The sequence below is a fragment of the Mustelus asterias genome, chromosome 17 (genome assembly GCF_964213995.1).
Source record: "Mustelus asterias chromosome 17, sMusAst1.hap1.1, whole genome shotgun sequence".
NCBI classification, from domain to species: Eukaryota; Metazoa; Chordata; class Chondrichthyes; order Carcharhiniformes; family Triakidae; genus Mustelus; species Mustelus asterias.
Window position 1 is genome coordinate 8,451,401 of NC_135817.1, and position 23,619 is coordinate 8,475,019.

Sequence of the window (23,619 nt, forward strand, 5' to 3'; positions counted from 1 at the left end):
TCTGTAAGAGAGAAAGCTAACTGCATGATCATTGTTTCATTTTAAGCTTTCCCACGTTTACACCCAGCTTCGATTACTTTTCATTTATTCCTTTGTGGTCTGCTGTGAAAGTGAAGTCTGGGAGCCATTCGTTTGGCAAGAGTGTCGTAGGCAGTTTTATAGAATAAATTTGCCGAGGCCCAAGTCTTTATATAAGTGTTGCCACAATGGAAATGAGTGGATAGGCCCCCATCACATTGATTATATTATAAACTCTCTTCCACTCGCTGCGTTTTGCTGGAGGAATAATCTTGCTCTTATCAGGAGACTTGGCTATGGTTTCACTCGAGTTCTGCTTGCTCCCATTTCTGGAGGCTAAACAGAAATAAAAAAGGAAATGCTGGATAAACTCAGTAGGTCTGGCAGCGCCTGTGGAGAGAAACAGAGTTAATGTTTCAGATCTAAATGAGCCTTTGACAGAACTGTTCTGTAGAAGGGTCATTTGGTCTTGGAAGATTGACTCTGATTCTCTCCAGAGATGCTGCCAGACCTGCTGAGTTTATCCAGCATTTTCCTTTTTTATTTCAGATTTCCATCATCCGCAGTATTCTGCTTTTATTTGAGTGACTGTTTAAATATGTTGTGTGTGCTGGGTACATAGACTTTGCTGTAAAATAGGCTGTTCACTGTGAGCCCCACCTTGCCTCCAACTCACTTGGCTGTCACAGGAGTTCCAATACTCATTTTTTCAGAATAAATTTGCCTGTAATTAACAGTGACATAGGTCCAACAAGACACTACAGTAATATATCATGGAGGGTATACAATAAAGTTTATTTATTCGTGTCACAAGTAGGATTACATTAACACTGCAATGAAGTTACTGTAAAAATCCCCTAGTCGCCACACTCTGGCACCTGTTCGGGTACACTGAGGGAGAATTTAGCATGGTCAATGCACCTAACCAACACTTCTTTCAGAATGTGGGAGGAAACCAGAGCACCTGGAGGAAACCCACGCAGACACGGGGAGAACGTGCAAACTCCCCACACACACACAGCGACTCAAGCCAAGAATCGAATGGAGCTGTGAGGCAGCAGTGCTAACCACTGTGCCACCTATAGGACAAAAGGCTGCCATGAAGAGCATTGAAATAAAAGACAGCTTAGCGGGAAAAGACAGGAAGGCTCCCGCTGGCCAGTTATTTTTACCATGTTATGGGAACTATCTCATTGTGTAGGTGCAGTGGTTTTAGAAAGAGGAGCTAAATGCATAAAACTGGGTTCCAGCTTCACACGTGAACCATTGATTTGGAAACTTGTGTTTGAATCGATTGGTTTTACTTGCACATGAAAAATGTGCTTGTGCTAAGGGCTGGAGGTTTGCTGCATGTACCAATTATTACACAGATGATTTATCTACAAGGGAAATGAGGGTTATGGAGACGGGCAGTAGAGTGGAGTTGAGGCCACAGTCAAATCAACCATGATCACATTGAATGTTGGAGCAGGTTGGAAGGATCAAATGGCCGACTCCTGCTATTTCTTAATGAACTTGTATGTTGAATTGAGCTGAGAATATCCAATCAGTTATATTCTGAGAGAATGTTTCTCAGTTTGAGATGGTGGCTCAACTCATGACGCTTTAAGGACAAAGTTATTTGCTGCAGTTACACTCACACCTCCACTCACAGCTTTAAACCCTCTCCAGCTCTGCCAACAAGGCTGCCCTCGTAGAATCATACAGAGCAGAAGGAGGCCATTCGGCCCATCGAGTCTGCACTGACCACAATCCCACCCGGGCCCTATCCACATAACCCCATACATTTACCCTAGCTAGTCTCCCTGACACTAGGGAGCAATTTAGCATGGCCAATCCACCTAACCCGCACACATTTGGACTGGGAGGAAACCGGAGTGCCCAGAGGAAACCCACGCAGACACGGGGAGAATGTGAAGACTCCGCACAAATAGTGACCCAAGCTGGGCATCAAACCTGGATCCCTGACACTGTGAGGCAGCAGTGCTGCCCCAGTGCGACTGATCTCACTGTGTGACCCTTTCTGCGTTGTGGAATGGTTTGTGGGTCAGTCCCTGACTTTGGTCCTCCTATTCATCCCGCTGCATGTAGAGAAACGGACTCCGTATTGTACAATAGAATCCCTACAGCGCAGAAAGAGACCATTCAGCCCATTGAGTCTGCACCAACTCTCTGAAACAGCATCCCACCCACGCTCTCCCCGCTGTCCTATCCCCATAACTCTGCGCATTTACCATGGCCAATCCGCCTAACCTTTACATCTTTATTTACAAATAAATGTTGTCTTTGTGTGAAAATCAAAACATAATGTATTCCAGCTGAAGGTGGAGCTGGGATCTCAGCCACTTTTGTGCTAGTCACAACATTTGTTCAACGATCACAGGTTAAATAGAAGTTTTCAGATCTATTCACAATTGTGTAGGAACTCGTCCGTTTGCCCTCCAAATAACTTACAGTTTGACTATTGTTAATCCATTGATCCGAATGACAATTTGATGTATTTTTCCTGATGTAGTGGTAGAATCTACTTGGATGTCTCAGGATTAAAAGATCAATAACATTCAGCACTGAGGTTGATGAAGAAAATAAAGCAAAATTGTGATGGGGAAAAAAGAATGGAGTTATTCTCATGAGGTTGGAGGAGCATAAACACTGGCATAGGTCAGTGGGGCCAAATGGCCTGTTCCTCAGCTGTAAATTCTGCACAAAACCCTGTTTTGGTATGCTTTCAGTTACAGTAAGAAGTCTCACAACACCAGGTTAAAGTCCTACAGATTTTATTTGGTAGCAAAAGCCACTAGCTTTCGGAGCGCTGCTCCTTCGTCAGGTAAGTACGAGTTGTGTTCACAAACAGGGCATATAAAGACACAAACTCAATTTACAAAATAATGGTTAGAATGCAAGTCTTTACAGGTAATGAAGTCTTAAAGGTACAGACAATGTGAGTGGAGAGAGCGTTAAGCACAGGTTAAAGAGATGTGTATTGTCTCCAGACAGGACAGTTAGTGAGATTTTGCAAGCCCAGCCAAGTCGTGGGGGTTACAGATAGTGTGACATGAACCCAAGATCCCGGTTGAGGCCATCCTCGTGTGTGCGGAACTTGGCTATCAGTCTCTGCTCAGCAACTCTGCACTGTCGTGTGTCGTGAAGGCCGCCTTGGAGAACGCTTACCCGAAGATCAGAGGCCAAATGCCCGTGATCGCTGAAGTGTTCCCCAACAGGAAGAGAACACTCTTGCCTGGTGATTGTCGAGCGGTGTTCATTCATCCATTGTCGTAGCGTCTGCATGGTCTCCCCAATGTTCCATGCCTTGGGACATCCTTTCCTGCAGCGTATCATTGGCCGAGTTGCAAGAGTATGTACCATGTACCTGGTGGATGATGTTCTCATGTGAGATGATGGCATCCATATCAATGATCCGGCACGTCTTGCAAGAGGTTGCTGTGGCAGGGTTGTGTGGTGTCGTGGTCACTGTTCTCCTGAAGGCTGGGTAGTTTGCTGCGGACAATGCTGCAGACCATTGTCCTCAGCAAACTACCCAGCCTTCAGGAACCATTGTCCGCAGTATCATCCCTATCCAAGAAAATATAGTCCGCAATTTGGCCTTTTAATGCAGTATACATTGCACGAAAAAATGTTTGTGCTTTAAACAAGTCTACCAGGTGTCATGGTAAAATACCTGTACATTAACTGAAAATGTTCCAAATTGTGTGCATAATATGCTTGTATATTAAATAGAAATATTGCAATTGGTGTCTGAATAATAAGTCATATCCACTGCTTGTCAACTGCAACCTGGAAGTTATAAAATGCTTCTGTCGGCATATTGGAATGTGTTTCAACTGGGGACACTATAATAGTACATAACACCATCTCCAACTGCAACGGGATCTTGATCAATTGGGCCAGTGGGCTGACGAATGGCAGATGGAGTTTAATTTAGACAAATGCGAGGTGATGCATTTTGGTAGATTGAACCAGGGCAGGACTTACTCAGTTAATGGTAGGGCGTTGGGGAGAGTTACAGAACAAAGAGATCTAGGGGTGCAGGTTCATAGCTCCTTGAAAGTGGAGTCACAGGTGGACAGAGTGGTGAAGAAGGCATTCGGCATGTTCGGTTTCATCGGTCAGAACATTGAATACAGGACTTGGAATGTCTTGTTGAAGTTGTACAAGACATTGGTAAGGCAACACTTGGAATACTGTGTGCAATTCTGGTCACCCTATTATAGAAAGGATATTATTAAACTAGAAAGAGGGCAGAAAAGATTTACTAGGATGCTACCGGGACTTGATGGATTGAGTTATAAGGAGAGGCTGGATGGACTGGGACTTTTTTCTCTGGAGCGTAGGAGGCTGAGGGGTGACCTTATAGAGGTCTATAAAATAATGAGGGGCACAGATCAGCTAGATAGTCAATATCTTTTCCCAAAGGTAGGGGAGTCTAAAACTAGAGGGCATAGGTTTAAGGTGAGAGGGGAGAGATACAAAAGTGTCCAGAGGGGCAATTTTTTCACACACGATGGTGAGTGGAACAAGCTGCCAGAGGCAGTAGTAGAGGCGGGCACAATTTTATCTTTTAAAAAGCATTTAGATAGTTACATGGGTATAGAGGGATATAGGCCAAATGCAGGCAATTGGGATTAGCTTAGGGTTTTTTTTAAAAAGGGGGGCATGGACAAGTTGGGCCTGTATCCATGCTGTAAACCTCTATGATAATGAGTATCAAATTTGTTCATAAGTTTTGAAAGTAAGAGCTGCTTGTTGGAAATAAATTACACATTTCATTTCCCTCGTGTTCCCAATTTGGAAGCTCTGTGTGTGATTCCGTGGAGTAGCTGCTGTAGGGATGCCTCGGTTAAGGACTTTGTCATGTTATTACAGCCCTCAATGGTTTGGTTAAATTCCAAAAGCATCATGAAAATGAAGTATCTAAAGGGCAGTGACGTCACGCAGGATGATCACATTCGAAAGTTTGTGACAACTTTTAGAGGATTGGGTTGAAGACACATTTTAGAGTTGCTGAATCAGCAGTTTCAACAATCAAGAGCGTTGATATCGCAATACAGAATAAAAGAACTCTTATTTATACAGTAACTTCCGTGACTGCAGGGTGCTTTAAAGCTCTTTGTTGGCAATGAAGTCCTTTGATGTGTAGACACTGTTGTAATGTAGGGAAATGCAGCAGCCAGTTTGGATACAGCACACTTTCTAAAACAGCAATTGAGACAAATGACCAGGAAATCATTTTCAGTGAAGGATAAATATTTGCCAGGACATCATTGAGAACTCCCCTACTCTTATCAGAATAGTGTATGAGATCTTTTTAATCTGCAGAGGTTTAGACTCTCATCTGACAATGCAGTACATCCTCAGTGGTAGGAGGCTGAGATCATGTGCTCAAAGCCCTGGAGTAGGACTTTAACTCTTGATCTTCTGACCCAGAGATGAGAGCGTTATCGTCGTGGCACATAGCTCTTGTATTGACTGACATGAGCCAAATGCAATAAGCATGCGTTGTTTCCAGTAAAACCATTAGATTTTTAAAAAATAGGAGTAGATCATTCCACCAGTCAAACAGATCAAGGCTGATCTTTACTTTGTCATTTTCCTGCACTGTCCTCATATCCCTTGATGTCTTTAATATCTATCAATCTCCTGTCTTGTACATATGATTGAGCTTCCACAGCTGTCTGGGGTAGAGAATTCCAAAGATTTACCACCTTCAGTGAAGAAATTCCTTCTCATCTTTCCCTAAATGGCCTGCTTCTTATTCTGAAACTGTGTCCCCTGATTCTAGACCACCAACTAGGGGAAACATCCTTCCTGTATCTACCTTATCAAGCCCTGTAAGAATTTCGTAAGTTTCAATGAGATTGCCGTCTTTCTTCTAAACTTCAGAGCATTAAGGCACATTCTCCTTAATCTTTCCTCATAGGACAATCCCACCATCCCCAGGATGCAGTATGGTGAACCTTTGTTGCATTCCCTCTATGGCAAGTATGTCCTTCCTTAGTTAAGGAGACTCAAACTGTACACGATGCAGCAGGTGCAGTCTCAGCAAGGCTCTATACAACTGCAGGACATCTTTACCCGTGCACTCAAATCCTCTTACAATAGAGACCAACCTACCATTTGTTTTCCTGGTTGCTTGCCACACCTGCATGTTAACTTTCAGTGACTTGTGAACAAGGTCCCCCAAATCCCTTTGGACACCAACACTTTCTAAACTCTAACTATTTAAGAATGGCTCTCCTTTTTTGTTTTTCCTACCCTAGAGGGCGACTTCACATTTTTCCACACTCTATTCCATATGTTATGTTCCTGCCCACTCACTTAGTCTGTCTGAGTCCTCTTGAAACCTCTTTGTATCCTCCTCGCAACTCGCATTCCTGTCGGCAAACTTGGAAATATTGCATTTGGACCCACATCCAAATCATTGATTATAGATTGCGAATGTAAGGATATAAGCTTTTTTTTAAACCTAGCATGATTGCTTTTTGAAACGCTATGGAATCTTTCTGTAATGAGCTCTGTTCAGCATTGCTGCCTCTGCTGCACTTAGTTATTGAAATGCAAATGTCAGCTGACTTTTAAATTGATGCATTTCTGACATTTTATTACTCATAATCTTGGTCTACATAAGAACTAGGAGCAGGAGTAGGCCATCTGGCCCCTCGAGCCTGCTCTGCCATTCAATAAGATTATGGCTGATCTTTTTGTGGATTGAGCTCCACTTACCCGCTCATTATAACCCTTGATTCCTTTACTGTTCAAAAATCTATCTGTCTTTGCCTTAAAAACATTCAATGAGGTAGCCGCAACTGCTTCACTGGGCAGGAAATTCCACAGATCCACAACCCTTTGGGTGAAGAAGTTCCTCCTGAACTCAGTCCTAAATCTGCTTCCCCTTATTTTGAGGCTATGCCCCCTACTTCTAATTTCCAGTGGAAACAACTTCCCTGCTTCTACCTTATCCATTCCCGTCATAATTTTATATGTTTCCCTAAGATCCCCCCTCATTCTTCTAAAATCTCAATCTGACTGTATTGTGAAAATACTCATAGCAGCATTTGGACCGATTCCTGTGTTGAACTTCAATGAACAATGTGGAAACGTAACCGAGGAGCTAATTCAGTTAATTGTACCTTGCTAGCTCTTGATGTGTAGACACTGTTGTAATGTAGGGAAATGCAATAGCCAGTTTGGATACCGCACACTTCCTGAAACAGCGAGTGAGCTAAATGACCAGAAATCAGTTTCAATAATGTTGGGTGAGGAATACATATTTGCCAGGACCTCTGAGAACTCCCCTGCTCTTCTAAGGATAGTGATTTTGATTGGAGATACTTTAACAGCAGTAAATAGACAATAAAGGGGAAAATACTAGTTTTATTAAATGAAAAGGAGAATGAATCCATCTTGTGGTTTTAGTATCGAGGGCACAGCGGCATGACTCTTAGTGGATAGGAATGACAGTCGATGAGGTTGTATGTTATTAACTCAGATTGTTCTGTCTGTTTCTGCCAGTGCAAAGTGAAGGACTGCAATTTCAGTGCCCATGAGAAGCTGGTTCGGATTCACGTGATAAATGTAAGTGTTGTGCTTAATCTATTAGAGACACCGAGATTTATAGCATGGAAACAGGTCCTCCGGCCCAACTTGTCCATGCAACCCAGTTTTTACCATTAAGCTCGTCCCAGTTGTGCTTACTCTATTGAATGGTGTGTTGCTTGAAGGGTTAAAACAGTGGTTTATTGCAGTGGTCCTCAAAGTGCAGCCCATGGAGACCCTGGCCTCCCATGGGCTGGTCCAACGTACAAGTCACTGACATGCAATATCGCAATCAAGGCCATGAAAGAGAGCAAGCCAGAACCCTCATCCCCACCCTCCGCACGACATTACATTACCTAGACCAGCTCCCTCGTATGTGGCCCAAATTGTCACAAGTGTGAGCAATAAACAATGTCGTCTTATAAGCAAGATTTATGATACTGTTGCAACATAAAACTGCAAGCTCAGATTTTGAACACAGTAGGACTAAAAACAAAGAGGAGAAGCTGGCTGAATATAGAGCCCGAAATAAGACTGAAGCTTTGAAGAAGTCACACTGACTCGAAACATTAACTCTGTTTCTTTCTCCACAGATGCTGCCAGACCTGCTGAGTTTTCCCAGTGTTTTTGGTTTTTATTTCAGATTTCCAGCATGGGCACTATTTAGCTTTAATGAGGCTGACGGTCTGCAGTTTGGAACCAGACGTCACCTCATTGACCTCTCCTCAAAAGCAGTTCCGTTCTTCCATTAATTTTGATCATTCTTTTGCAGTCGCAAACGAAAGCGGATGAGGTCGGACCGGGCTTCCTGGGATCTTTTTCCCTGCCTAAGTGGTCCACAGATGGAAATGTTTGAGAACATTGCGCTAAATTTTGTTGTTTTCCAATCTGTTGCGTTGTTCTGAGGGAGTAACTTGGATAGTTGTTACAAAATGTAGTCTGATCTTTGTTTACTTTTTGTGCACAGGCACATGGGCCAGGAGCAAAAGCAATTCAGCTGGATACGCCAGAGGAAATTACCAAGTGGCGTGAGGAGAGGAAGAGGTGAGCTCTTGTTCATGTGACTTTGTGCCTCATCATCAGAAATTAAGGTGCACTGCCTGTGCAGTAAGCAAGGCTTTCTTCAGTGAATATCATCATTGGAAGGAACGGGCTTAGGTCTAGGTTTTCTGGCTTGACGAAAGAGTTTATGTTTGAGCTTGAAAAATGTGCTGACTGCATGAGGTTGGGAAGACTGACTGAAGTGAGGAGTTTCCACGGTTTTGTCAAGTCCCGTTGTTATTGAAAAGAATGCGTTTTGAGTAGGAGAGTTGAGCTGAAGGCATTGGGACGTAGGCAGGAGGAGGAATGTGCCAGACTGGGTACTTGTAACTTGGAAGGGACAAGTGAGCAGAGTTTGGAGGAACAGTGACTTGGTGACGGCACACCCACCCGCCACTCACACTCTGACCCTGGTGGGTGTTCTGGGGTCAGCCTTATTTGAATGTTTGCTGTGATCGCCAGGTCCTGCTAGACCAAAGAATGGAGCCAAAAGCCACAACGTCATGGTGCAACATAATGTAACAGTCAGATCTTGCATTAGATCCTGACTGTTTTACAAATTTCAACCTAAGAGAAAGTACGAAAGCCCTTCTGTTTGTCATATCTTCAGCTTAGACTCTGTTATGTTGCAGTAAAGACCAGTGCCTAGTTTCTAATTAGGTTCTGTAACAGCTGCTTTATTTTAATAGTATCTTATCGTGTTCTTGAGACATTCCAATGTGCTGTGCACAAAATAAGATAGTTTTGAAGTGAAGTCACTATTATAACGCAGCCAATTTCTACACACCAAAATCCCACAAAATGTAAAGAAATAACTAGTTATTCTGTTTTGGTGAGGTTGGTTGAAAAAATAATTTTCGCTGGGCCACTTGAGGAACACACTTCTGTTCGAATAACCCCTTGGGATCATTTCCTCCAAAAGGGAGCATCTCATACACACTGCCGGCAAAGCTCAACAGACTTGGAGTGAGGCTTGAAACCTGACCTCCCAGCTCAGAACCAAACGTGCTACCAACCGAGAATCTATTATTTTTGTGCTTTGGGTATGTGTGTGTGCTGAGTTTGTGTTGAACTGCCTGCTTTCAGCCAGCATGGTTTAAATGGTTTTGATACTTACACACGGCGAGCACTTGAGGGGGCATGCAGATTTTCTGTTAACTTCAGATCACTCTTTTAAAAAGCAGTCTCAATTTTGGAGCACATTGCAAAGAGTGATGTGCATGGGACTGTACCCCCGACTCAACTGTTCCCTCGTGAAACCTCAAGCAATGAGTTGCAGATCTGGTTTTGTTCTCTTTGTTTGCCAGAGCGACCTTTCTGACAAGCTACTGGAATGTGCCTGAGCTCACTGCCTTCCCAAAAATTACCCGTTAAAAGAAGTTATTAATTTGTGATTGGAAGGGAATTGTCATATTGTGTGCATTCTTCCATCAATGTCATCCCGCGTGACATCTTGTTGTGAAGTGTTTTGTTCTGTTACTACTTATTGAAAAATAACATCATGCTGTTTGTCCATCAGAGAGGTCTCATATCAGACCTAGTTGGGGACCAGACGGTGCGTGACTACAAGCTGTCTGTAAAACAATCTTCCTTAGAGGCTCAGAACTAAGTGGGCAAAGTGGAAAAAGTTTTTTTTTTTACACAGAGAGAATAATTGAGACGTGGCAATTAAAGTGGAGACCAAATTGCCCGATACGGAAATTGAGGTAGTTAAAAAATATATAAAAGATGGGCAGAGAAATGGAATTAGATTTGACAGCACCAATAGAAGAACTGGTTCTGGAGATGGACCTAAATGCCTCCTCCTGTGATGTAATTCTATTGCGAGTACAAGTGGAATCCTTTCCCAAATTTGTCTTTTTCTGAATTGTACTAACTTCTTTTCAAGTGGTCATCTCTTCACGGTAACTTGGGTAAGTTTGTTCAACTGTCAGATTATTGGCTTCCAGTGTGGATTGAATTTTATCCTGTTCTATATGTGGCTCCAAAGATTGTTGAATCAATGCCACATTTATATTGGCAAATGGAAGCCTGATTATTCCGAAATGTGATCTCTTTGTTTTTAAATCATTCAGATTATATGCTGGCGCCAGCATAATCCATGCCCACCTCAGTGGTAAACCCCGTGCTCTGTAGCCATGGACTTCTGGTTATTTTGTTCACTATTCCCTCCTCTCCAGCTCAACATCGGCTTTTAGTTAAAGCTATGTCACAATGCAATACCACTACCTTGCCCCGAACACCATTCTTCATGTTTTAGCCTAAATCCTGCATATCGATGGGATATTTGGCAAAAGAGGAGGTATCACAGTGAGCAATTAACCTGTAATTTTTATATGCACATGTGTGTTCAGTTTCTGGACAGGGTCACAATAGTGATTGAAATTGGAAGCCCTTCCTGACTTCATTCCCTCTTCCAACCTGATGACTTTAAGGTCAATTATAGTGTCACTTCATGTAAGCCAGGAATTGGACCATCAGTCGATGTGATCTTTACTAATCATTATTAATGCATAGCCCCATAAATCATTTGGAATATCACCCGTGACGCCAATTTATATGTGAAAAGTATAGCGAGTGGCACTTTCAAGCTCCAACTGAGCTCTCTCCAGTACTCTTATTATTAGATAATTAATAAAGGTAACAATTGTTGTCTATGTTGTACCAATTGAACTTTTACTGTAATTGGAAAGTGGGATCCCTTCGTCTTGCTTAGACTTTCTTAGTTTAATTCTTGGAGCCCTTTCAAGATGTATAGTGTGTGCCTTTTTGGAAAGGTATCCCAAAGAGGACATATTAAAGAACAAGCGATTGAAGTTTTTAAAAAGCACAGTTTTGCGCACTGCTTTGTTGCTATCTGTGCTTATGCACGCAACTAGTTTTCACTGCATGTATAATTTGGTTTGAACACATTACGCAAAGCTATTTTTTAGACTCATGAGCCTGATTCGCAATGCCCAGGCGCTGCCATGTAAATAGCTTTACTTGAGCGGGTGCAAGCCAGGAGACTGGGGTTCGAGAAATGTGGAGGTGATACCAAGATGGAAACCAGGTTGACACCCTGACACCACACCCCCTCACTTCTAAACTCTTCGAGTCAATCAAGATGAATGGAGAATATTACATTTTTCTGTAAAAGGGTGAGTTAGCTGGGCTGAATGGACTCTTTGTCAAAATGCCAGAGTGGATTGCGTGGGACAGTTTTCCAGCAGCTGGCTATCAAAAGATACAATTTAATGAATTTAAGGGTGCAGTTCGGAACCTTCCTTAACTCTGATCCTGAGATATCACAATCTACTTTAGAATCATAGAATCCTACAGTGCAGATGGAGGCTGTTTGGCCCATCGGGTTTGCACCAACTCTCCGACAGAATATCTTACCCAGGACCTTTTCCCCCGCCTTATCCCCGTAACTCCACACATTTACCATAGCTAATCCACCTAACCTACACATGTTTGGACACTAAGGAGCAATTTAGTATGGCCAGTCCACCTAACCTGCATATCTTTGAGCTCTGGGAGGAAACCGAAGAAACCCACTCAGACACTGGGAGAAAGTGCAGACTCCACACAGTCACCCAAGGCTGGAATTGAACCTGGGTCCCTGGCGCTGTGGGGCAACAGAGCTAACCACTGTGCCGCCGTGCTATCTTGTAAATGCTGCAAGTACTACTGGTTAAATTGATGAGATATGAAAATCCTGATTTTTCTAGAGTTCTCTTAGACTTGCATTTAGAAAGCAGCTATGGTAAACTCAGGATTTGCTAAAGTGATTCATAACCAATTTTTAAAGTGTAAGCACTGGTGTGACATAGAAAAGTGACAGCCAATTTGCACACACTCAGATTGCACAAGCAGCAATGTGATAACGACCAGATAATCTATTTTTAAATGTAGACTGAGGAGTAAATATCAGCCAGGACCACAGGAGAACTTCAATGGTCATATTCAAAATAATGCCATGGGACACCTCTCAACCAAAAGACACTGCTTCTGACAATGCTGCAGTCCTTCAGTACTGCATTGGGTCAACCTAGATTTTGTGCCCAAGTCTCTGGAGTGAGGCATGCTACCCACCATACTAAACCACAGGTACAGCATCCACATGAATGAATTGCATTCATTTCGGATCGATATGACTTCGACAGCTAATGTTCTCCCAGGATTTCAGCTGAAGGTTTCCTCATCTGGGCACAGGTTCATATCAACATGATGTCGAGAAAGGCCTTTTCAACTGGAGAGGAAGATGTGATGCTTTATGCTATTCTAGTGCAGTTCCTGCTTTATGATCAGCACATTCCAGTAACCGAGTGGAGCAGTCTCTTAACTTTCCGGCATGAGTGACAGTTGAATTTTTAGTGTCGCAGTGTGATTGTGAAGTTGCAGTGAAACAGGTTGAAAGGCTGAACATGGATCTTTTATTAAATGGCTGTTAAGGCAATTGTTGTGTTATTATCTTTCAGGAACTTTCCAACTTTGGAAAATATAGCAAGAAAGAGGAAAATGTGTCAGGACAAAATGCAACGAGGAGAGGTGCTGCGTACACGGCAGTTTGAGTAAGTGTCCATTCTGGGCTTTCTTTCTCCCTTCTGAGTCTTGCTGAATGTAGAAAGTCCCACCCGCCTGCCATACTGGGGTTTGCACATGTGGCTGATACTGAGCCTTGGTGGTGAGAGTGTTCAGCCTGCTGGGCCATGGAAGCCATCACAGTGTGCCCGAACTGTCTCACTGGATGCCATTGCACTAACTTTGGAGTGATCAGGAGCAAGAGCCTTGGCTGATGGGTTTTCACCCCACTGTGTAACCTTGAGATAAAGTGCTGAATCTCAGTGACCACTTACACTGCCATTTTCCCAAAAGTGCAAGTGGAATTACATTAGAATTTTGCAGTTGTATTTTCACTGCAAGTAATACCAAGACCCATCAAGCATTCCATTGTACATGAGTTTACAGATGCAATTGGCTGTTATATCTTGTGCAGTACTGCAGCAAACATCATGTTTGTTCATTGTGGGCACCCCTGCTGTTCTGGTTGAGATTGAGTACTGAGTTCCAAGAGATAGATAAGTGAATGTTATTGGATAGTCAAAGTAAGACGTGTCAATTGCAATATTACACACACGGACTTGTTTTGATTAACTCAATGTATATTTCGATATCAATTTTAATTCATTCTTGGGATGTGGTTGCAGCTGGCAAGGTTGGTATTTGTTGCCCACCCATGGTTGCCCTTGGGATGGTGTTAATGAGCTACCACCTTGAACTGCTGTGTCCATGGGGTGCAGAGGCTTCCATAGTGCTATTAAGGAGGGAGTTCCAGGATTTTGACGAATGATTGAGTAGTAGCAGTAAATATGCAATGATGGTGTGTACCTTGGGCGTGCTGGTCTCATTAGTAATGTTTCACAGAGCATTCCAAGAGGGTCAGGGGTTGTAATAATCAACATATATGTGGAGAATTACAGTGCGTTATCCTGCAGGTATCTGTATGTTAAAAATGTTCACGAGTGATGTTTAGTACAATTTTCTTTTGTTTCTTGAGTGACCTTTTTAATTACAGTGAAGTGTCATATTCTTGTTTTATCTTTCAAGCCACAGTTAGGGGTTCAAGTGTGTTGAACTTGGCAAGCCCTGTCCTTTACTTTGCAGCTGTAGACTGGTGTGGTGTTTTTTGTTGTTGTTGAATTATGGATTACTGGGCAGTGATGGCTCATTTCTCGTAATCTTTTCTTGCCAGCAAAATGAAGGGAAAATGGAAAAGCCCTCACCTCAGACACAGAAGAAGTTTTTGCAGGAAGTTTGAAGTAGAATATGAAGGTCACTTTGGAAGGCCTGGTGGCCCGCAGGAGGAACAAAATGCAAGGGAGCAGGCTCGTCCCACCCAGCCCAATAGGACATGCAATAAAGGAGCAGAAAAGCAGGAAGCTTGTGGGAAAGATGTAGACCCTCTCGGCATATTGGCACAAAATGATGCAGGTATGAGTTTGAGACTCCTGAATGTGTTTATCTGTGGTAATTGTGGGACATTTTCAGGATAAAATTAAATTTGTATAGCATCTATCACAAAGTCCGATGACATCCCAAAATGGTTTACCACTAATTAAGTATTTTTGAATTGTAATCACTGCAAGGAACACCCTAGCCAATTTCAAGCACAACAAGATCCCACAAATGAGATAAATTAACCAGATAAATCGTTTTCGTAATATTGGTTGAAGGATAAATATTGGCCCCTACTGATCTTTAAATTACATCATTTTGAAGATCTTTGGATAGAATGTGTTCTCTCTTTCTGGCCTGCCTGGTGTTAGCAGCTGTATCAAACCTGATTAGAATATTTTAGTTTCAAATCTAATAAATAAGCGCTTTGAATGTAATGTCAGTCACTTCACTGACTGTGTTTTCTTCAGTGCCTCAATAAAGCCACTAACAACATGGCACTCAGCTGGTTCGCACTCAATTTTTATGCACACCATCATTCAATGGGGCTTAGGTTCAAATCACAACCAAGACTGACATTTGGCCATTGCTAATCCTACTGGTTCTTTATCAGGATGTTAAAGAATCCTGATTCTGACCAAATTTTAATGTGACTGTGAAAAGATGAGGAAAGCCAGCAAGGGACAGTATCATTAATGGCAACTACAGCAAGGTTTGTGGCCTGGTCTGTGCTCAGTTGCCACCAGAATATCATGAGACCAAATGTGTGAATTTTACCGGGAGCATAAAGGGCGTTTCTACAAAAAGTATCGGCACAGCATAGGCCTTTAAGTATACATGAGCAGGACTAGCTATGGGACTGGAACTCTCTCTTCAGGTACCATGCTCAAAGAGGGCATTGGCAACCATGGATTCCATGTTAACCTTGCCCTAGAGCCATGGACCATCTTTGCTGGCAGTACATTCATCCAGTTTGCAAGGCTCTTTAGAAAGATTGTTCTTTGTCTATCTCAATCTCATTTACCCTCGATCTTTCCCATCAGCATTAGACTTTCTAAGTCATGATTCTTTATTACATGCCCAAGAAATTCCAATTGTCTTTTCCCGATCTTGGTCAGCAGAGGTCTTTTGATCTCTAATTTTGCCAGCACTTCATCGGTGGTGTGACCTGTCCAAGATATCTTCATTATTCGCCTCAAAAACTACAACTCAACTGCCTCAATTCTTCTTCACATTGCTTCATTGGTCATCCAACACTCGCTTCTGTAGGTCACAAATAGTACAAAGTAGCATTCCAGGATTCTCAGCTTTGATTTCATGACTAATGTTGTGATGTTTGTTATCCCTTTCATTTTCAGAAATGCATCTTTGGTCATTCCAATCCTTCGTCTAATTTCTTGGTCGCACTTTCCGTCCGATGTTAACATCTTTCCTAGCTATCAAAATTTGTCTCCGGGGATGAAAGGGTTGACTTACGAGGAGAGATTAAACAGTTTGGGTTTATACTCGCTGGAGTTTAGAAGGATGAGAGGGGATCTGATCGAGGCATATAACATTTTAAAAGGGATTGATAAAGTAAATGTAGACCAAATGTTTCCTCTTATGGGGCAATCTCAAGCAAGAGGTCACAGGTATAGGTTGAGAGATGGTAGATTTAAAACTGAGAAGAGGAGGAACTACTTCTGCTAAGTTCTCTTTTATGTGGAGATGCCGGCGTTGGACTGGGGTAAGCACAGTAAGAAGTCTCCCAACACCAGGTTAAAGTCCAACAGGTTTATTTGGTGGCACAAGCCACAAGCTTTCAGAGCGCTGCTCCTTCATCAGGTGAGTGGGATTTCAGTTCACAAACTAGTGGCTCGTGCTACCAAATAAACCTGTTGGACTTTAACCTGGTGTTGTGAGACTTCTTACCAAGTTCTCTTTTGTCAGAGGGTGGTGAATTTGTGAAACTCGCTGCCCTATAGCACAGTGGAGTCTGAATCGTTGAGTGGTTTCAAGAAGGAGATAGATATATTTCTAATTTTAAAAAAGAATAAGGGCAATGGGGAATAGGTGGGGAGGTGGATTTGAAACCAGGGAGAGATCAGCCACGATCTGATTGAATGGCGGAGCAGGCTGAATTTGCCTACTTCTGCTCCCAATTCCTGTGTTTGATCTTTTTCATTGTTCACTGGGTAGGATACAGGCGGCGGAATATTGGGTGAGTGATGCTTCCAGACTCTGTAAGATGGTAAGCTGCTCGGGAGAGCATCGAAACAGTCTGGCATTTGGAGGTGACAACAGCTTTGTTCATCCACCAGCCAACAGCACCATGACAGATTGGTGTGGGCATTCATCTCATTAGCTGCTTGTGGGACTTTGCAGTTTACAAATTTGGCTGTTGCCGTTTGACATAAATTGCAAGGGCATGGACCTGGATAAAGGCAAACTCTGTCTTGTAACCATAGCAGCACCTTGTAATTACAATTACAAATTTAAGTACAAGTGTTATTTGTGTTTAACATTTTAAAAAAATCTCTCATCCACTTGGGTCATCCTGCAGGAAAAATAGTAATGTCATCATTTTAGTTCTGTAGATGTCAAGAGAAATATTTGATATTTATCCTTTTATATGGAAAGTTCAGCCTTCTGTGAAACCTGAGCAAGTAGCCAATTTAAGATAGTTCTGTGATAATGGCAGCTAACTGTGCCCGGCCTCATCTTGGTGCTTTATGTTAACAGCGATAGGTTGTGCAGGAAATGCGATTATATTTAAAATAAACATGCTTTTGCTGTCAGCTCAACAAGGGAACCAGCGGCAAGACGTGATCCGAATGGCAAGTCAGCTGGCGGCTGAAGAGTCCAGGATGTTTGCCAGTGTTTCTGCATCTCCATTAGGCCTCCTACAGAGCAGTCTTGGCATCCCAGCTGTGAATGATTTTACAGTTTAGCTGTTTTGTCGGGAATTGCTTTTCTTTTTGTACTTTCAGACGAGAATTCCTTCCCATTGTCCACTTCATGTGCGATGGGAATTTTTTAAAAAAGATACGAAATGTTGGAAATGGGTCAGTCAGCGCCTTTGAAGAAACGTGGCGAGTTAATGTTTCTTGGGTGGACCCTTTATCCAATGCCTGAAACGTTAACTTGTCCTTTTCTCTTCAGAGATGCTGACATATTACACGTTTCCGATATTTTCTTGGCTGAGAGGGTTGAGGTGAAGCAGGGTGGGAGGAGGCTCATGGACAGCATCGACATTGACCAGTTGTTTCTGTGCTGAGATTTCGACGTGTAACCGAGCTATTCCTCTTTTGAAGCTACTTCAGTGTCAGATCTTTTTCGTTTGCTAACCAAACATAATTTGGTCAGGTGATGTTCCTGCATACCATTCTTTTTAACAAATTATTCATAATGTTCGGATTAATTATTCATAGATTTACAATCCAGTTTCGTGTTGTAAATAATGTCTCCTACGTAAGGAGTCCTGGGTTATTAATTCTGTCCCCCTCCTTTTAAAGATGTTGGCATGCTTGGGGCAGAGTTTTCCTGGTGCTAGAAGCCTTTTATTACTAGTGTCCTCATGCCTGTGGACTATGAGTGGGGTTGGAGGGGCGGTGAGGGAGAACCATAGACAAGTCAGGTCCTCCTTCCCCATGCCCTTCAGTGAACATATAAAATACAACCCTGCCCATTCTTTGGGAACCACAGGGATGCTGAAGTCAGTTGTGGACCTCCCCACCCATTGCAATATTGCTCAAGATGATTGAACTGCCAATGAGTTCACATTCAAGAATGGAATACCCTGGTTTTGTGTTTTGTGGTTTCCTCTCACCAAGTCAGCAGTATCTGGAGCTTCAGATGTGGTGTGATTCAGCTCTCTGGCTGAAGGGACCATAGCAGCCTGGGCAGGCCCCAGTTACCAAGGCCCAACACTGTTTTCAAATCTCCTCCGTTTAGTATTTACTGAATGTCTTGCATGTGGGAAAGATAAACTACCAGACCACTGAGTTAAGGGTCTTTGAATTAATTCATGTTGTGAGGAGTCATTTTGGAAAGAGTTCTTTGCCAGACTGACTGGATCAATTATGTACAGTTCTCTGGCTGTCAGCTTGCACAACCCCCTGTTGGGGGAACTGCCTGCCTAGTGTTGGATTTTGGCTCAAAATGTGAAAGTGATGAAAGGTTGTGTTTGGCCTAGCAGAGTCTGACAAGGACGAGGGCCAAGTTGACGCTGAACAAGCAGAAATCATCGTTGTGCCAAAGCAGATAACATCAGGCCTGAGCTCACTGATGGCCAATTACAGCAGCTCGTCTGACAGTGAAAGCGATCAGCGGCCAGAGGGTAAATCTGAATAAATGACATTTTCTTTCTCCTCGGGAAGAAAGCTCCAGCTTTGTTTTTTTTTAAAGATCTGTCATCACATTAAATGAAATTGTCAGATTTAACGAGTAGATGCATCTATGTAGATTTCATTTTCTTAAACCAAACTAACTCCATAATGACAATGTCACTCTAGGTTACGACAGTATTCTTTCACCTTTGATCTGGCTCTCCACCCAGCTCAGACTGATAACCTGATGGTTATGTATGGAAGTTACTGTTCTTACTGCCGCCCAGGAATATGACTTGTGATCCTTCTTTGTCTTTGATAACCCACAAGTTTCACATGGGCATCCCTTGGCTGAGGACATTTTCCTCTGAGGGATTCACAATTTTGGCTTTTGTAAGCTGCTGAACTGGGTCAAATTGTTAGGATAAAGCCATATCGGCTGAGATAGAATTGCTTGCAGCCTCACGTTATCCGATTCCGATCTGAAACGGGTAGTTGTGGGGGTTTCACAGTCTTTATGATCTCTGTAAAAACAGAGAAGACTTCACTGAAGGTCAGTTGAGCCCTACCTAGTGAATAGAGAAATCTGGTACCTGAGTGCCAACGCTGGAGACTGAATGGATATTTGAATGGTTCTTAGTATCTGAATACTGTACCTTATTACCCTCAGCTTCACAGCATTGCAATGTTTTTCAGATTTAAAATCGTTACCTTTCTTCACACTATCAAAATGATGCAATGTTAGAACTTGGCACCTAATATTTGCAATATTTCTGTTAGAAATCCCCATTAGCAAAGCTGTGGAAGAAAACAGAGTGTTACTGGAATCTGCCCCGAGGAGTTCAAATGAGCAGGAAATTAAAGGACGTGCAGGCAGAATTCTGAACTCAGAATCACATAACCAGTTCGGTCCCAGGGGTGGAAGAAGAGGTCGAGGCAGAGGTCATGACACACAAAGAAGGAGAACTTTCCAACAGCCATTAATACGTCGGCCAACCCTGCTTGAAATGGTGAGAGCCTTTCCGTGTTCACTTCACTGCTTTCTGATACCTCGTGGTTATATTTAAAATAAATTTTGTATGTTCTTCATTTGATAGAAGTTTTAAAGCAATTCACTGAACAAAAATATTAAAAGATCATGTTAACCGTGTGTGAAAGTGCTGCAAAAGTACTGTCATGTAATTCACTCTTTTAGCAGTTTTTTTAAAATTCCATTTTTCTCTTTCCCTCTTTTTACTGATTTTTCTCCCCCCCCGCCCCTTAACCCAGAGGCTGTTTGAGCAGTCTCCCCTGAGGTCAGTTAGCTCATACAGATTGGGCTCAAAGCTCTTGCTCTGTTATCTCCATACCATTCATTGAGTGACTCATTTATTACTAACCAACTTTACACATCCATAGGGAAGTCTCTTTGTGTTAGTTGTTTAAGGATGGGCAGTAAGCTGGAAAGCGCATTGGTTGCAGGATGCCCATTGATGGAGTGCAAGAGGTGTCTAGTCTGAACTCTCCAATCGGGGGAAGGTGAAACCATTTGTTGTTGAGTGGAGCATGTGGTTCTCCTGGTAACGAAGTGTTTGTTCAGATACATGCACAAATCTGCGCTCCCTGAAAACTTCACCATCTTTAGCCATCACCCATTGAATGTACCTGTTGCTGTGGCGAGTTTGGGAGATTGTTTCTTCTTCCTTGAGACTTGTATTTTTTTAAAAATCAAAACGTGAACTTAGACCACGCCTGAGAGTGAAATATTGGAATGGTGAGGGTAGATTAATAGGGTGCAAATTTAGACACATTTTTGATACAACATGTGTAATATTAGATAGGACAGTTGGAGCTAATATTGCACAGAAAACATTTCATTCTGAAACCTTCAAAAGATTCCATGTGGATGGTACAATGGGTTAAAATATAGTCCGTTCATCTGTAGAGATTGGATTTGCATCTACCTGAGAGTGATATATGCCTATTATGTTCCCAAGTCAAATAAGCTTTGGCAATCTCAATTCAGTGGCTATTAGCCTACAGTCCAAAGCTGTCTATAATTAGGGGCAGTTACCTACTGTGGTCACTTGGCCACAAAAAGATAGTTGAAAGTGTGTGATATTCAATCTTTACTGACAAAAATATTGAAATCCAGCACAATGTGGACTCAAAACTGGAGGCAGCAAGTTACACAGGTCCCTCGTGGCAAAACTAGACCCGCAAAAGCCCGTGCTACCGGTGACATCACTTGCACATGCTCATACCCACTAAAGACATCAGTATATACATTCAAATAGGAAGATGTTTACTATAACACTCTAGCACCTACAATTTACTAGCTGACTGGGTCTGCAACAAAGATAACTAACTGGAACAATGCACACCAATGCAGGCTGGAGTAGGCTTTAATATATGTGGTGGGGACAAAATTCCGCATTGCTTCACAATGATGTGATGATGTGCCAAAAATGGTGGTCTGTTCCCTTCTCCAATGCTGACATCTTCCACAACGGCCAGAGTCTCTTTAAATATTAAAATAGAGGGGTGGGTATTTGAAATAACACACATTGTAGTGTCAGAAAGCAGTTTCAGGGAGAAGTACCAGACACCAGAGGTCTTTGGCTTATTGGAGATTTATCATTTTGCTAACCCTTTAATTTATCTGATTTTTAAAATGGGGTCTTTTTGGTGAAGTACCATTCTTTGCAATCTTTTTCTTTTGTTACAGTTGCTGGCCCGTGACATGCGACATGAAAGAAATGTAATCTTGCAGTGTGTTCGGTACATCATAGAAAACAAGTTTCTGGGCCTTGAACAAAATGGAACGGCAGCCACCCCTGTCCCTTCATGTGAAGGGACAGCGCAGGCACACACGCAAACTGCAGAATGCAGTGAGGCACACGGACTTGGAATACAGGCACCTGAACTCGAGGCACACACTGTTGACAACCCTAAAGCTGAAGAGATTGGTGGAGGACCCACAACATCCCCGGCAAACACAAAATCAGTTTGGGCAGCAGAGGGGCCTCAAACGGCACTGCCTGTTGTGGATGATGACATTTGGGAGTTACCACAAGCTATGTGCGAAGAAAGATGATCAAACCGAACATGGACACTTGGGAAAAAGAATCCTGGCAGAAACGAGATGAATGTACGAATCATTGTAGACAATATTTCTCTTGAAATTTTAAACAAATGGAAGAGAACGGATTTATTTCTAATAAATGAAACTGGTGAATTTTTTTGTGACCAACTGGTGTCAAATCGTTTACTTGTCAACTTCTAAATGTACACAAGGTTTAGTATAGGGAAGGAGTTGACATTTTTAAGTGATTAATGTTTTGAGTGCAATCTCTCACTCTTGTATTAATTGTTCATTTTATGAAAGTGTGAAGTTCAATATTTCTTTGGTGTCAAAATCATCTCGTTCTCGATTCCTGTGAACAATGCACAGAATGACATCAGGAGAGAAGCAGCTAATGGAATAGCTGAGACCTGACACCTGCCCACTCCCACCTCACACCTCACACACACACACACTCACTCACACACACTCACCAGCCCCCCCCATACACCTCTCCCCCAAACAGACACACACAACCTCCCATCCCCCAAACACACACCAACACCCCCCACACACACACACAACATTCCCACCCCCACGCGCATACACACACCAACACCCATACACCTTCCCCACACACACACACAACCTCCCATCCCCCAAACACGCACCAACACCCCCCACACACACACACAACCTTCCCACCCCCACGCGCATACACCTTCCCCACACACACACACAACCTCCCATCCCCCAAACACACACCAACACCCCCCACACACACATACAACCTTCCCACCCCCACGCGCATACACACACCTTCCCCACACACACACACAACCTCCCATCCCCCAAACACACACCAACACCCCCCACACACACACACAACCTTCCCACCCCCACGCGCATACACACACCTTCCCCACACACACACACAACCTCCCATCCCCCAAACACACACCAACACCCTCCACACACAACCTTCCCACCCCCACGTGCATACACACACCAACCCCCATACACCTTCCCCACACACACACACAACCTCCCATCCCCCAAACACACACCAACACCCCCCACACACACACACAACCTTCCCACCCTCACGTGTGCACGCAGACATACACACACCAACCCCCCACACACACACAACCTCCCCTCCCCCAACATACACACAACCTCCCACCCCCCACATACACACCAACACCCCACACACATACCCTTTCTCCCCCACCCTTCCCACATACACCCCAAACAATGGTGTTGAGAGTAGCGAAGTGGTTGGGGAAGCCCAGTTCAAATTATGTCCCAGTCCCAATCAAAGTACATTCAGAGAGCTTCTTGTTAGCCCCCAGCCTTTCGCCTCTCCCCACACACCCTCATGCCTGATTTACAATAATTTGAAAGCTTGAAAATGTGAACGCTGCCAAAATCTGGTTCCAAATATTAAAAGCCTCCCTTTCACCCTGGAGCTGAAATGCACGCTTACCAAGTGGTACAGGACATGTTTTCGAGCTGCGTCTCAGCAGGTCTGGAGATGGATGAACAGTTCCTGTACTGAAATGCTGAACAGTTCCTGTACTGAAATGCTGAACGGTTACTGAACTGAAATGCTAGCCCTGTTTTTCTCTCCATTGATGCTGCCAGAGCTGCTGAGAATTCTGATTTTATTTCAGATTTTGACCATCCTCGGTATTTTGCAATTGTTTCTTTTCG

At 43.1% G+C, this 23,619-nt stretch overlaps 1 protein-coding gene across 2 annotated transcripts in view; it reads left to right on the plus strand.

Moving 5' to 3' along the window:
• nufip1 (nuclear FMR1 interacting protein 1) overlaps positions 1–22,088 on the plus strand; it is a 40,078-nt gene extending 17,990 nt beyond the window's left edge. Inside the window, exons 4-10 of one of the 2 annotated variants that reach the window (XM_078232259.1) lie at positions 7,549–7,611; positions 8,540–8,616; positions 13,077–13,169; positions 14,351–14,589; positions 18,731–18,871; positions 19,641–19,870; positions 21,568–22,088. In XM_078232259.1, the coding sequence (XP_078088385.1) occupies positions 7,549–7,611; positions 8,540–8,616; positions 13,077–13,169; positions 14,351–14,589; positions 18,731–18,871; positions 19,641–19,870; positions 21,568–21,936 (1,212 nt within the window). In that variant the 3' untranslated portion in view covers positions 21,937–22,088. The remainder of the gene's footprint in view (positions 1–7,548; positions 7,612–8,539; positions 8,617–13,076; positions 13,170–14,350; positions 14,590–18,730; positions 18,872–19,640; positions 19,871–21,567) is intronic. The other variant, XM_078232261.1, reaches the window with a different exon arrangement.
• The last annotated feature ends 1,531 nt before the right edge of the window (positions 22,089–23,619 follow it).